At 45.2% G+C, this 15,423-nt stretch overlaps 2 protein-coding genes across 9 annotated transcripts in view; one reads left to right on the top strand and one right to left on the bottom strand.

Annotated features, from left to right (window-relative positions):
* The window catches only part of MAP7D3 (MAP7 domain containing 3), a 43,540-nt gene extending 37,412 nt beyond the window's left edge, over window positions 1-6,128 (top strand). The window contains exons 16-20 of the mRNA XM_053955526.1: window positions 100-204; window positions 438-491; window positions 1,270-1,363; window positions 1,779-1,977; window positions 3,085-6,128. Coding sequence (XP_053811501.1) covers window positions 100-204; window positions 438-491; window positions 1,270-1,363; window positions 1,779-1,977; window positions 3,085-3,394 — 762 coding nt within the window. The 3' untranslated portion in view covers window positions 3,395-6,128. The remainder of the gene's footprint in view (window positions 1-99; window positions 205-437; window positions 492-1,269; window positions 1,364-1,778; window positions 1,978-3,084) is intronic.
* A 732-nt stretch (window positions 6,129-6,860) lies between these two features.
* FHL1 (four and a half LIM domains 1) overlaps window positions 6,861-15,423 on the bottom strand; it is a 36,400-nt gene continuing 27,837 nt past the window's right edge. For 6 of the 8 annotated variants that reach the window (XM_053955527.1, XM_053955534.1, XM_053955535.1 and 3 more), the window contains 5 exons: window positions 11,135-11,316; window positions 9,982-10,159; window positions 9,323-9,492; window positions 8,591-8,777; window positions 6,861-7,841 (listed from right to left, as the gene is read on the bottom strand). In XM_053955527.1, the coding sequence (XP_053811502.1) occupies window positions 7,684-7,841; window positions 8,591-8,777; window positions 9,323-9,492; window positions 9,982-10,159; window positions 11,135-11,316 (875 nt within the window). In that variant the 3' untranslated portion in view covers window positions 6,861-7,683. The remainder of the gene's footprint in view (window positions 7,842-8,590; window positions 8,778-9,322; window positions 9,493-9,981; window positions 10,160-11,134; window positions 11,317-15,423) is intronic. The other 2 variants (XM_053955528.1, XM_053955532.1) reach the window with 1 other exon arrangement.

Genomic DNA, 15,423 nt, shown 5'->3' with positions numbered 1-15,423 from the left:
TTCCTGTCTGTGTTGAACCGGATTCTGTAACTCCTTTGCTTTTTATTGTTGGGAATAAGTTATGCACTGGGTGCTCTCTTCTTTTTGTTTTATTTTCAGAGAGAAGAAGCTGAAGCAAAAGCTCAAGAAGAGGCTGAAAGACAGCGACTGGAAAGAGAGAGGATTATGCAGCAAAATATGCAGGAAAGGCTTGAAAGAAAAAAGGTAGCCTGTTTTGAATTCTCAGCCTAAAACGAACAGGCAAATGGTCTCAGATGCAATTAAATAGAAGTGTGTTTTTTTAAAGGCTGCCAACTCTGGTTTGTGAAATTTAAAAACAGTGATGAAAATAGTACACTCATGAAATATGAAAATGTGTTCTGATTGATAAATTTTAACCAGAATGCTGAAATAGAAAGCTCTGTATATCATTGTAAATGTTCTCCATGTTTTAACAGAGAATTGAAGAAATAATGAAAAGAACACGAAAATCGGATCAAAACGAATCCAAGGTACTTTTTTGTTTGGATCTGTGTAATGCAGAATAGGACTTTTTGCCTTGTATCCTGTCTTCCTCTGTTACCCTTACACAAAATGGCTTCCACAGGAAGTGCAGAGTTCTGGTGCACCAGAAGAATTTCCAGTAGCTTGCCATTGCACACATTCTTCTGCTTGGTTTGCTGTGTGAAGAGTCTTTGTTACATTTTTGTTCCAGGCCTATAGACACAATGTTATCTGGTGTTATCACTTCCAGACTGGTTTTAAAAAACTGTTTTAACCAAACACTGGTTAATAATGGATTGTTTTTAACTGTGTGCATTCGGCCAGGACAGACTTTTCCCAGAAAATTTAGATTTCTGGCATCATCTGTTTACTTAAAGCAGAAGAACTGCTTAGAGCAATTCTCTTTGGATTGCTATTGCTACAGAAAACTGGATGTATTTTTATTAATGCAGTGACTTAAGTTTTGTGAAAAATTGTACATATTGAGGAATAGTTGTTCCTCTTTGAACATCCAAATATTCAAGTCTTCCAATAGCTGAAAATCAATAAAAATTTAGCACACACCTTGGAGAAAAGAGGAGGAAAGCAGCTCAGGAATAATAGGTAGGAGGTGGAAGTGGGTCTCACAGGCTCTGGCTCTGCAGAGCATGTGTTGCTGGGTGACCTGGTTGTCTGTGAGCCTTTGAACTCGTGTGGCCTCACTTCTGGGCACAGAATGGTCTTGTGACTGAATTTGTGAAACTGTGTGGACAGGGAATTGTTCCAAGTAACACTGTGGCAATTCAGTTGCAGAATGAAGGGAAGTCTGCCTCGGAGGTGATGGAGGGAGAGGATATTGAAGAGGAGGAGGAGTTGGGTCTTGAGAAGACTGATCAACCAGGTAAGGAAGCTGAGTGAGTCAGGCCTGGGTGGCAGTGAGTCTCAGTGGTGTTTAAGCTCTGTTGAAAAGGTCAGTCCTAACAGCACTGAGATGGTCTGAGACACCAGTCCCAGAGATGCCAGGGGGATTCCCTTCTTGAACAGAGAATCAGTCAAAATTATTTGAGAGTGAAATTCAGGCAGCATGCTTTCATTTTAGAAGTGGATTTTTGAAGATGAAAAACAAATTTTATGTTGATATAGGCAGCTTGTCTACAGACAAATGAATCTATTGAAGCCAAGTGTCTCGGGTTTTGGCTAGGTGGGATTTTTTTGGCACTTGTATTTTATTCATTTAGAATAGCAATTCTGCTACTCACATTCTTTTTCCCCTTGTATTTAATTTTCTCTCCTCCCCCCCTCCCTGAAACGTTCAGGAAAGCTAAATGGTGTTGACTTGCTCCAGGGCATCAAGGGGGAGGCAGAGGATTGTTTAGAGACTGCACAAAGCATGATCTCTGCAGAATCTGAGGCACAAGACGAGTCAGAGATGAAGGCCAGTGAAGTGTTCATGAATGGAAGTGACTTGAAAAGTGACAAGGGGTCTCTGTCTGTTACTGAGCTAAAGGATTCCAGGTGAGTCTGCTGCACTTAGCTCTCACACAAGAAAGCTCTTGTCTGTGTTTAAATAAATGCAGTGCAGCATTTATTTAAATCTGCAGCACCTTGCTGGCTTTGTGGTGTCTGTGTGTGTTTCTCCAGCCATGTGGTGTGTGCTGTCAGCTCACAGCCCCACACAGAGCAGGTAGCTCAGGATAGTTGTTTGTTTAGATGGCACCATGTTAACAGTGCTGCCTTTGCTGAGAAGTGAGACACACAGCCAGCAACATGGCAATGTTGATTATAAAAACAGACATTGGCTTGAAACCTTTTCCATTTAAATGCCTTGCAGTTCTTCTCATTAACAAAACATTAAACAAGAGGGAGGAGGATAACACTGAAAAGGAAGAATAACCTACAGAAAGTTCTAGAACACTTTCAGTTGTGCTGAAATACCAGATAAAATGCAGAAGCCTCCCTTAGTGAGGAATTTGAATTTTTTACTGTTTCAATTTTTTTTTAACATAAAGCTTTTTCATCTGCTACTGGAAAATTTGTCCTCTGATGCTTGTTCCATTTACTTGTCTAAATGCTAATGATTTAGAAATGACATTGTGAACACTTTTTTAAAGTGATGATAAATTAATGTCATTCCTCCAGTGATGGAATATAAAGACATTTCCATGATTGTCCTAAGAATGAGTGAAAATTGGTCTGTAACTTGGGTTTAGCTTTTGAATCTGTTTTAAATATTGCTGGTCTTCTGAGACTTAGTTTTGTGTTCAAAAAGTCTTAGCTGGAGAAAAAAAAAAGGAAAAATGCGCCCTACAAAAATCAAGACTTAGTAACAAGTTTAAAGCTTTGATTATTTTCTCATATCAAATTTGTAGAGGCAGAAACCTTACCTGAGGGCTGTTAGTATAGAAAAAAAGGGCCATATATTGCTGAGTTTTTCTTCCCCATTGGTTCTTGGAGGGGAGATCCTGTGTGGCAGCTAAAGCTTGTCTGGGAATGCCCTGTGGGTTATTCAGTGCTTTGCAGAGTATGCAGACTGTAAATTGTCAGTCCTGGAATCAGTATAAGGTTAAACATGTGGAAACTGCAACACAAGCTTTTTATTTTTCCATTCTCTGTTTTTTGTAGCCATCCTGCAAAAGAAGTGGTTATTGATGACTCGGGGAAGTTGGGTGTTCATGAAGCTGATCATACAATTGGACTTCTTCAGAATCTTAATGGAAAATCTGGTTCATGGACTTTTGAGGAGTTCATTGATGTTGGAGTACATTCCAAGTCAACCAAACTGAGCTCGGACAGCATCTCTGCTGGTAACTGTAATCAGAACTTGAATGATGCTGCTACACTACCTGCTAGTCCCAAATTGGCTTTTGAGGAAGATGGTGCAGTGAATTCATTGACCAAACCTATAGATGCTTCATCAGGTAATCCAAGCTGACTTCCCTGTCCCTCTTCCCCCAGCTAGGCAATTCACCTCCTTGTGTTTTGCTCTCCTTGCCTTAACTACAGCTTCTTGTTTTCAAGGCACTTTTTCCAATGTGTAGACTGGAGGGAAGGCTCTTTCTTTAGTGCTTTTAACTTGAATTCTGTCAAAAGGAGTCACCAACTGATGCCTTTTTAGGGACTTGATAAGGCCCAACATTAAGGCTCTTCCAAAGACACAGCTGAGCCCTTGTGAAGTTCCAAACAGCATTGAAGCTCATATGTTGTACTTTAAGGTTTTTCTAAGACACATGAAATGGCACATGCTACTTTTGAAGATACAAAATAGTTTAAAAGGTGTCTGATGTAACTCTGCACACCAGACCTTTTCACTTCTAGGCATGTTCTGGTTTTGATGCTCACCTGTGTGGTCTTACAAGGTCTCTTCAGACTCTTAGCAGTGTATTAGCTGTCTCTCTACTTACTGTAGAACAGTCTTTCACTTCACTGAGGCAAGTAACACCAACCTGAAATTCCACAGATGTTTGTGTTACATTTTGGGAGGAGTAATAAAGCTGTACACAAAATATTCTGAATTTTCTGAAAGAGGCAGGGCTGCATCTCAAGCCACATGTACTTGAGAAGCCAAGCCCTGATGCAGTACAGTGCATAGTGTGTCAGAGAAGCTTCAGGAAGCCAGTTTATGTAAGACTGGACTTCTCTGGTGTTGGAGCCAAACCCCAAAGGGCTGTTTTCACAGGAGATCTCTTTCCATGGGATAAATGACTGTGTGATCAGTTGAAGTGAATGCTAGTAGAAAAACAAGCCTTGCTATCCACATTTCCTTCCAGTGATGTGTAGCACTTCTTTGATTAAAGTGTAGCACTTTCCTAGACTGAACTGTTTCCTGAGTCTCCTCTGTCACTCTGCGTCTTGTGAATTTTAGTTCCATGGGCACACCCTGATGGAGGCTTCCCTTGAGGCCACAACAGACAGAGCCATGGGAATAGACAAATTTATTGTGGTTCTGCTGTTCACTCTTTGTTGTGATCATGTTCGTTCACTTTTTAGTGAAGGAGGTGTGGCCTTTTAATTTTGAACTTGAAAATTCATAGATGTAGTACAGGTTAAGAATTCTGTACATAACTTTGAAAACTAATATTCCTGAAAAAAGAAAGAAAACCTACTGTGCTGGTTTTGGACTGTAAGTGACCAAGTGGTTCTGTGCTCACTCCTGGATGTAGACTGACAGTGATGATGGATGCATGTGGCATACACACAGTTATGATGGTTAAATATTTTTTTTTTTTCTTTGCTCTTTGGACAGAACTGTGAACACTAGAGACCTGGAAATAATCTGATTGCACTTCAGTAATCCAGTGTTTTCTCAAGTACCGAAGGCCTTGTTTTGAAAAGCTGCTTGTTTACCTTTATCCATCTTCAAGTTTGCAAAAAACAACAGGGGAGGGATGACAAACTTCAAATTTGCACCTTGAAACATTTCAGGGAAACTGTTGTGCTAATGTTCTTTTTTTGTTCGTTTAGCTAATTGTTAGTTAAGGTTTCCTAGTTCAAGTATTCCTCGTTTTCCCTTTACAGACTTTACAGTAACCTGATTGAGTCTTTTTTTTTATTATTTTCATATCAGTATCATGTAGAACATGCCACTGGAGGCTCCCCACTTAGATGCAGACTTTGCATATTTCTAAAATGAACTTGATGAAATAAAAGACTCACTCAGTGTATGTTAAAGCTGAACTCCCTTTTTAATGTCTAGAAAAATGTTGTTGCTTGTTGGTTCATGTGCTATTTAAAAGTGCAAAATTGAGTATCTTCAATTTTGAATGGAGAAGAAAAAATCCTTATTATCTAATGTGAAAATATTGGCAGTTTCAAAATACAAGTGTTGTACCATCACTAATATGTTTTAATCTATTGGCAAACATCAAAACATTTTTCAGCATGTGCTCTAATATGTTACAAAAATGTTGAGTCCCTAGATTTGTCTGTTGGTGCAGTTTAAGGTGTTAGGCTTTTAAAATATGTTTTCCTTTCGAATTGCTTATTTATCTACACTATGGAAGTATTATTTTATTGTGTACATAACAGTATTAGACCATTGAAGTCATGTTTTGTTCATGTTAATTATTCCAAGTGTTCCAGTTCCAGCTCTATAACAGTGGCTGCAAGCTGCATTTATATTTCCCTTCCCCTAAAGCCTGCATTAAATAATCTATTTAACCTGAATTTGCCTGCTTTTTTCAGCATGAAGAGTTTAACGAAGCATCTTCTGAAAATTGCTACTAAAAGTAATAATGCAGCCTTGTTCTGATGTCTCCTGTAACAGATAGACTGGGTAGGTCATTACTCTAAAGAGTAGCTCTCTCAAAACCTGCTACAAGCCATTGGCTGATCCCTCAGTTCCAGTGATGCATCCAAGCAGCAGCTGTGTTTGCAGTGGCTTTGCTGGAACTACACCTGTGCTTTCCTTGACACCTCAGCTGCAACAGGAGCCCTCAGTCTTCTCCCTCTTGCTGTTCAGAAATCCCATAGAACTGTTTTAGACTTTAGAGCAGTGCCTTAGGTAAAAGGAGAACTGTATTTTTGTATGATAGCTGTTTGTTCTGGCAGAGACAATCATTCTAACAAAGATGCCGATATTTTTTCTGTGCTGGGATTTGTTGGATGGTCTGATCCAGCCCTGTGTAAATACATGTGCACAGTTAAATAAACTTTGCAATTGAACAATGCTTTATTTCTGTAATGTCAAATGTGACCTTACTAGGCCTCTCCACCCCTTGCCATGCTGACCTTCCTTGGGATGCACTCTGGTGCTGCACTAACTGCTCCAGATTCCCAAACTAGCAGCCTGTGTGGTGGAGAGGGGATTTGCACTAACACCTTCACTCTTGCTGTGTTTGTCCGTGCTGATGGCGTGTTCCGAACTGAGGAATTCTTTAACCTGCTTTTCCCTGCCAGTCTTTGCCTTTCCCCTGCAGTAGCAGCATCTCTGTGTTGTGAGGATGAGTCCAGCAGTGGAGCAGTGACCAGCAAGATGCTGCCTTTTCATTTTCTTGCAAGGGTTCTTTATCAGTAGTTGAAAGGGAATGGCTGGAGCAGATCCAGTTCATAAAGTATTTCACTACTGTGGAAAAAAAACCTCCTTAAACCAGCATTCAGGTTGCTGAAGCATGGTAGGTCTGTGAATGAACAGTGGCTGTATATATGCTCTCCAAAGGGCTTTTTCACACAAGCTGTTTCTGGCAGATGGTCCAGTGTCAGTTATATATTAAAAAAAAAAAAAAAATTAGTTTATGGAAATTGTTGCTTTAGTCCTCAGATATTTAAGGGTGCAATGACAGCACAGCTGACTCCTACTTTGCCAGTATCAATGTAGTAGACTTGGCTTCAGTAGCTCAGCCCTAAGACACATGAATCATGTAAGATGGCAAAATGAAAAAGAATAATTTCCAGACTATGGATTCCAAACAGGCACTAGTCTCACTTTTATTCAGTCACTAAAGATACACTGACATGATAGGAGAGCTAGCCTTGTGTGAGCTATTTTTAAGGCACTTGTAAATGCATGTGCATGTTGTAGGTGAAAGATTTACTACTTGTTAATGGATTAATAATTGTACATAGACAGCCTTGTTTAAACAATGATATAAAAAAAGCTGATGAGGAAAACTTGCAGGCAAACCACACGGAAATCAAGACTAAAACAAGTTTATGGAAACTTAACTAAGCTAAATGTCACTGCCAAAACATTGTTATCTGTAAGATGAAGCCATTCCCTACATGTGCTGCAATGTGGTGTTGTAGAGTAAGCTAAGGTATTTATTACTTATTAATGGTGCACTGTTTGTTGTGTATCTGTACTTGTAGAAGCATAATCATGGATCCCTCTGATCCCACATGCAATCTTTGCATCTCTGTGTCAGAGGTGCATGCCTTGTTAAACCCACTTCAGTTAAGTGCCAAGCTTAATCATATACCAGATAAGCTTAAAACTAGATTTGTTTTAGTTCAAGCCACACACAGATGATGCAGTGTGTGGCTCTCTAAATCTAACAGCATTTCAAGCCTTTATACTAGGAGTTACTTGGAAACAAGGTTAGATTTTTGTGTGGCTACATGCTTTTGTACTGCAAGAGCTTCAAAAGTCAAACCCAGTATATTGAGGCTAATTTAGTTCTTACACTAAAATGGAAAAAGTTAAAATTCTCAACATGCAAAAACCTGCTCTTTTACCAGGGCTGTTTGGGAAAGCAGGGCTTTAAAATCCATCTTATATCTGCTCATTTACAGTCGTTTGGGACACTCAGCACAATAAATTTTTCCATTATGGCAAACAAAGCGCTTGTTGGCCAGACCACGGGCACACTTTGTGCATTTGAAACAGTAATCGTGCCAGGATTCATCCTCGTAGTTAACCACACTGGTTCCTCTTCCAAATCCTGCTAGGAGAGAACACAATTATAGGACGGCGATAGTAGCGCGGCCTTGGCTGGGCTATCCCACCAACCAGCACAGCCTGGTCCCGCTGCCCCACTGCTCCCCTAGGCTTGCAGGCCACAGGGGCTGCCTGAAACACCAGAGTGGCAACTGAGGCATGGTTTTGTTGCATCTTCTGGTGTTTCTTGAAGGAGAAACATAAGTGTAAGGCTTGCATGGCTTGTCTCTGCAATAAACTTCTTCCCTTTGCTGCTTTCTCCAGCAAACAGTCAAGGAGAGATGCGGAGCAAGGACAGGTGGAGCTAAACATTTGTGGGCTCAGCTCTGTACTCTAAAGTGCAGGATGGAATGTGAGCCTCATGGGACTGGCAGGACAGTGGCCACAGTTCAGGGCTGAGCTCTGTAATCCAGTGAGTTTTAAATGCAAAATACATCGGAACGGGGCAATAAAACACCACTCGTTTTAGACTTAAGGGTCCCAAACTGAGATATGGGTGGGAATAGTTCTGGTGGGGGAGTTTTGAAGGAGGTAAATTTGAGACATGCAGAGGCTGAAGAGCTCAGTTACCAGCTCAGCCTCCATCCAGCACAAGCACGTGGCTCAAGAGCCAGATCACATGTAAAATGCTGGGATTGGGCTTGGGTTACCAGACCTGCTTCTGATGTTACCCATCCCTGGGCTCTCTGTCTTTGGGGGATCACTGTCCTGACCTTCAGCACCCACTGCCCTCGAGCTGCATTTAACCCAACATACCTGTAATAGGATTCTTGCATCCAGCACACTTCTTGGCAACACACTCCTTGTAGCACTCAACGCAGTAAAACTGATCCTCCACAGCTGTGAAGCGCTTCCCACCCAGTTGCTTCTTGCAGTTGGAGCAAATGAAACACTCAGAATGCCAAGGCTGTTCCTGGTAAGTGAGGCCTCCAGAAGTGATGGGCTGGGAGAGAAAGAGCAGAGGTGTGGTTCAGAATCAGCAGGGGAGAAGAGAAATGACACAGGCATGGGGTGTAGGGTTGGAAAGCTTTTCATGGAGAGGATCTTTCCAAAGTTTGCATCAAAATTTAATTGCACACTGCACTTGAGTACCTCTAAACTGAAATCCCACATACCTGGCACTTTCATAATTCTTTTACCTGCAGTAACTGAAATTCCACACTAATCAGTTGCAGAAGTTGTGGAACAGCTACTGTTTCACTTCTTGAATATTCAGTACCACTACAGAGCTTAAACTACCCCAAGGCAAGTGCAAGACTGGTATCACTTGTTTTCTGCAGTGTTGCCATCAGACCAACCACCCCTGCTCAGTTCTTATAATGCACAGGAACCATCAACTCTCCCATCATTCCACCAGTTGCTGGCACTGGTATCTCAGGGGAAGAACATCAGCATTGGTACAGCTTCAGCATGGTTCACCCTCCCAGCTCCCAAAAGGCACACGAGGGCTGGTTCTGGCAGCTGCCTCTGCTGAGGGGAAGGACTTACATTCTTGCACTTAGCACAGGTCTTGGCAAACTTGTGCTCATGGCAGGAGACACAGTAGAAGTCATCACCCTTGGGGAAGAAGCTCCCAGATCCAATCACTTGCTTGCACTGGCTGCAGGTGAAGCAGTCCTTGTGCCAGACCATCTTCTTGTACTCAACATTTTGGTCTCCTACAACAGATAAAAATAACTTGCCTGTGAGATTTCAGGCCTGTGGTAAACCCTGCCCCCTGTGCAGTGTAACATCTGTGGGCAGGACCTGTCCATAGCTCTGCCCAGGATTCCACTGGAATGCAGACTAGAGATGAGCTGGTAATTTCTGTATCTGATTTTAGCCAGGGCTTGCTAGATTTTCTTAAAATAGTTACCAGCTGCCTGAGCATTTTAGGACTGTGATTTACCGAGCAAAGCTTTTGGTAGAAATAGTTTAAGACTGACATAAGGGTTAATTATTCACATGAGGGTTAATGGCAAAGCAGCCTTTCAACACTTGAATAAAATGGACAGGTGAAAGCAACAGTCAAAATTTACTATTCTGAGGTGCTCCAGCCTTCCACTGTGATGCCCAAACCCCTAACTGCAGCCTCCACAGCCTGATAAATCCCCCTGGTTATGCTCTAGAGCAGAACGTGGCCCTCAGACCCATCACTGGCACAGTACCTGCAATAATGGGCTTGAAGCAGCCCTTACACCTGGGTGCATCCTCAGCAGCAGTGCAGTTGCTGCACCAAACCTTGTTGTTCTCCCTCAGCATGAAGGGCTCGTTGACCAGGGACGTGTAGCACTTGAAGCAGCGGAAGCAGCTGTCGTGCCAGTAGCGGTTCTTGAAATGCAGCTCCTGCAATGAACAGAAAGGGAGGGAGGGAGGGAGTGAGAAGCTTTTTCTCTCCCAGTGAGCAGCCCTAAAGCCAAGCTCCTGTCTCAGCAGCCTGGCCAGGAAAGGATGGATTTGTTGTCCCTAAGTTTGTCTGATTCAGTGGGTAGGGCTACAGCTCCTCTTCAAGCCCTTAAGGGAAGGACATTTAACCAAACTCACTGACACAGTCACATTCACTTTGGACTTTCAGGGGGACAGAAGGTGCTTCAAACCAACAGCTTGGAGATTCGAAGTTCTGCAAGTTCTCGTGTTCTTACATTCCCTCTAGTTCAGGTGTACATTATTATTGCCATAAGCATTTTTCTGTCCCTGAAGGTATATGCTAATGACTTCAGTAATATCGTATTTCTATACATAAGCAACAAACCAATTTCCAGTTTTTATGGAGATCAAAACGGTTTCAACTACCAGGCTTGCAGATATTTGCAGGTCCTGCAGTTTGTTTCTTTATGTCCTGCCTGGTGTTAGAGTGTCTGAACATCAGAGATACTGTTATAAATTAACATAAGGAAAAAAACCCAGCAGAACCATCTTGCCATCCAGCTGCTCTCAATATATATATACAGAAAGAACTCTTGATTTCCATCATGAAGCAATAAGCATCTGACAAATTGACAAAAATCAGACCTTAGTGCTTTGCCCAGAAGATAAGTTTTGCAGGCCCTATGGAGGCCAGCTCCCTGCAGTTCTCTCTCCAGGGCAATTCAGCATCTGCAGCAGGTCATGTGGCTGAATCTAGGCCCTGAAGTGGGATCCTGTGCCAAAGCAGCCCACCATGTGCCCCCCTGTGCACACCCCAGCGCCGCTCTTTGCCCGATGAGCACACAGCTGGCAGCCAGAGGGCTCCCAAAGTGCTGCTCAGAGCCAGACCAGAGCAAACAGGAGGGTGATCAGCCTCTGCCTGTCCTCATCACCCCTGAGGTGCTCAGCACTGACCTTGGAGTCGGCCCCGATGGGTTTCTTGCACTCGATGCAGGTGTTGGCGCAGAACTTGTCGAAGCACTTGACGCAGCAGTGCCGCCCCTCCTTCTGCACGTACTTCTTGCCCTGCAAGGGGTCGCGGCAGTAGTGGCAGTCGAAGCGCTCCGACATGGTGCCCACGGTGTAGCTGCCAGGCCCTGCAAGAGCACAGCGGCTGAGGGGACAGCGCTGGGGCCCTGAAAGCTGCTCCAGCCTCTTGGGGCTGTGCAGATCAGTGGGAGGAACGTGGCTCAGGAATGAGCATGTGGTGGTGGTGTTATCACGCTCCTCGAGGGCTCCTTCATAGACAAAGCAGCTCCAGTCGAGGAGAGCAGAGTCTCAAACCAGGCTTTTCCCCATCCTCTTGTTAAGTGGAAGGATGCTAGGCTGGTTTATTTACATGCTGCACATTGAGCAGGCTAATGACACCTAATCACTCCCTGGGAGTCCCTTAGTTCATTACTGCAGGCCTCAGTGAGGTCCTGGCTGAGGCACCACATCACTTGTGTGCAGAAATCACCAACAAACATGAGCACAGTGGAATTGTTTCCATGTTTCCAGCCTGAACCCACAGCCAGCTGCAGCCCTCCAAGGCCTTTTGTGCTGGATAGTTGTGCAGCTTCCAGCTGCGTCTTTTCACCAGGCTTTCACATATAAAATCATAAGGGGGAAAAAAAAAAAAAAAAAACCAAGAAAAAATCTGCCTCCATGGAGAGATATTTTTCAGTTCACACCATCAAGGCTCTGCCAAGGTCTGATGTTCCACCATAGCCAGGGAGCTGTCAGCGTGGTGGGGAATCTTGACTGGAGGATTTTCCACTTTGGCTCACACTTTCTCCCCAGACACCCATCCCTTCCCGCACTCCCAGTCTCCTGCTAATGGCTCCCTCCATTCCATGCACCCTTCCTCAGCAGAAGCCACCAACACTCTTGTGAGGGGCTACAAGGGCTCCATCAGGATTCAGAGAATCTTGGACTGGTTTGGGTTTGAAGGAATCTTAAAGATCATTTTGTTCCAAACCCCCTGCTAGGGACGGTGCCAGTCACTACATCAGGTTGCTTAAAGCCCGATCCAGCCTGGCCTGGAGCACTTCCAGGGAGAGAATATAAGAGTTACAGAAGTCCATGGAGTTCCACAGAGGCAGCTCCATCCCTGCCCCTGTCACTGGTGCCCCCAGAGCCCATTTCCCTGCACAGCCAACACAGGGATACAGCCTTGAACCTTCTGCATCATCACCAGCCAGATGGGAAATGTGGCTGTGGCCTGGCAGCAGGAAATGTCCTCTCTTCTTGACAGGGCAGCAGCGTCAGCACAGAGCAAGGAAGGGAGAGGACAGAGTCAGGCCATACAAATTGCTGCTGCCTCCATCACGTGGCCTCACCTTGGACCACCCCACCCAGCCTGGGGGCTACCTTGGAGCCTGTTCCTCACCGAGCTCAGTGGTACAACAGTGCTTATTCCAGCTGTGCTGCTCCCAGCCCAGGACAATGTGCTTTATAACCAAGCCTGTAGGGGTTTTGGGGTGCAGAGAGGTGTGTCACTCCTGGCTGTGCCCTCACAGCACAGCAGGGTCAGTGGGACCCTGTTGGGCTCGCCCTTGGCTGCAGGATGCTCTTGGTCTGCCCTGTCATGGCCTAAGGGCCTGATCACAGATTTTCATGGACACTTGCCCAGATGTACCATCAGCTACAGGGTCCAACCTCACCAGACCACTACAGCACACCAGGAACAGCCCAACACTGCTGGGTACAAAGCCAGAGGAGCCTGTACATGAGCAGTTTGCCATCACAGCAGAGCATCTGCCTCATCTGGGCCCAGGAAGACTCACACTGTTACCTTGCCGGCTTTAAAATCCAAGAGTCATCACACAATCTCCTCTTCGTCACCCTCTCAATAACATAGGGCCAGAACAAGCTGAAGGATTTATATTTCAGAGAGCAGGACAGAGAGCCCTAAAGAAAAGTTTCACACAGGGAGGCTGCAGCAGAGGTGGAGGCTCTGTTCACACCTTGCTCCTGCCCTAAAACTGACAGAGGCAGGCTGGAGGCCAAGCTGGTAGGAATTGTACTTTGTGGAGGGACCAAGGTCTGGAAATAAACCCTTGGCAAGGCCAGGGGGTGCCATGTCCTGCTGACAACTACACCAAGGGCTTTGAGGTACCTGTTCAAGCAAATGAAACAGATAAACAGCTGGGAAACATGGCAATGATGTGAGCCACCACCAGCTCTGCAGAGCTCTAGCAAGCAGGTGGGGTTTATTTGGAAGAAATGCAATTGCAAAGTCCATGGCAAATGGTATTAAAACGTCCCTGATCTCAGGTTTAGGGCTGTTTTCAGCCTGAACAAATAATCTTGAAAGTATGGCTCAGGGAGCAACACAACCCCATGTTCCCATGTAACACATCATGTGCTAATGTGAGACACATTTATCACAGCAGCTCTGGAGCTCCACAGGCAAATTAACACCGGGCCTGGAGCCCCCAGACTGAGCTGTGCAAGCAGCTTCTGCCTGCCCTGTGTCATCTCACACACCAGAAAACCCCTCTCATGCACAGGCAGGGGCATGAATTTCCTTCCAGCTTTTCCAGAGGCCTCCTGCCCTCAGCCTATCATCCTGAATTCCTGATCTAGAGCCAGGAAGGGCACATCTGTCCTCTTGCCTGCAGTGAAGACGGAGTGGTCACATTGCCCCTGCAAAAGTGCTGGCTGCTCGTGGGCTCTGCTCACCTGTGCCATGTCTAGAGCCCACAGCAGCCAGACCATCCCACAGGAGCAGGACCAGCCCACCCAGGTATGGTGCACAAGAGCCCTGAAAGCCACCAGTGTGTGGCAGAGTGGAGCCCCAGGCCAGTAGCACCTGTGCTGGGACCACCAGATTATTTTCCCCAAATGGAGCACACATCTGTGGACACTTCAGAGCTCAGCTTCACTTAGTATCCTGCAGCTGGTCCCCTCAGCAGCCCTGTCCCCTCTCATGGAAGGTAAACAGAGCAGATATTTCTCATGCTCTGTATAAAAATGAATGTATTTCTAAAGCCTGCTTGGCAGCAGGTCATGGGTTTGGAGTTGTTTATCTCCTTAATAACCTGTTCACCCTCCAGCTGCACCAGGTCCCCACAGCACAACCTTCCAGAGCTACCAGGTATATTAACCCTGGCCTGTCTTTACTGTCTGAAAAGTAGGCAAGTTATGAAGCTAAGGGTATACCGAGTACATGGAAAAATCATCACTTCCTCGGGGTCTTTATTCAGTGCCCTCATCATCACTTTCCATATGAGCAGTGCAGCAGATGCTGAGCACAGGGTAGGGATCCACACCAGGAGCACAACTGTGCTACAGCAACCCAAAACCAGGGAGAGCTCTCACCAAACTACCACTAAAACCCAGAGCACTGAACCTCTGTGCTTCTTTTCACACTGCTGTGCTGAAAATGAGAGCAGTACATGCAGGTGTTTTAGCTCAGAAGTCACTTGAACACAAGTTTGTGTGGCTGTACCTTTACACCAGACTGGCATCTCTGAGGTGACAGCCTGGTCAAGTGTCTCTTGTTTAGCCCCAGGAGAATCACCCTGAGGACATGCACTGATCCAAACCCCCTGTCAGCCTGACACTGAGGCCACAGAACTGGATTTAGAAAGCAGAGGAAAAGTATGGACAGGTTGGAACTATTCCCCCTCCCAGGTATGTGCAGAGGATTGTTCTGCTGGAGAGAAGCAGGAGAAAACAGTGAGCACAGGCAGCTGGGGGGAGGGGAAAGTGCAGAATGTGCCCGTCCTTAAATAGCCTAGAGAACCCTCAATAAGAAGAAGAAAAATACAGCCATACTTCCAGAAACAAATCTCGGTCTAAGCAAGGTGTCCCTGTCCCACCAGCCCTGGCAGGGTGTTCTCTAAATGTAGCTCCCTGATGGATTTGGCTCCAGCTGGAGGGCAGAAGGCCAGGCCAGTAGCCTTCTCAGATATCAGGGTATTTGGCACAAAGACCCACTGGAACACAACCCTAACATTTACCTGACCACAGAGGTGCCAGTTCGCCACTTGTCCCCTGAAAGCATCTTCTACTCCACAAAAACAGCCCTTGGGCAGCCACGCCTTCCTTCCTTCCTTCCTTCCTTCCTTCCTTCCTTCCTTCCGAGATCTCAAACACTTGGGCCCCAGGGGCTTCCACACACCTCAAGTGGTACCGACACCAAGGAGTCACGGGGCTGACTGAGGGCCAGGGCCACATCTGCACCCTGCAGCACGGCCAGCTTTGGGATGGAAAGG

This window comes from Vidua chalybeata, chromosome 14 (assembly GCF_026979565.1).
Source record: "Vidua chalybeata isolate OUT-0048 chromosome 14, bVidCha1 merged haplotype, whole genome shotgun sequence".
NCBI lineage: Eukaryota > Metazoa > Chordata > Aves > Passeriformes > Viduidae > Vidua > Vidua chalybeata.
This window is presented reverse-complemented; position numbering and strand designations above follow the sequence as displayed.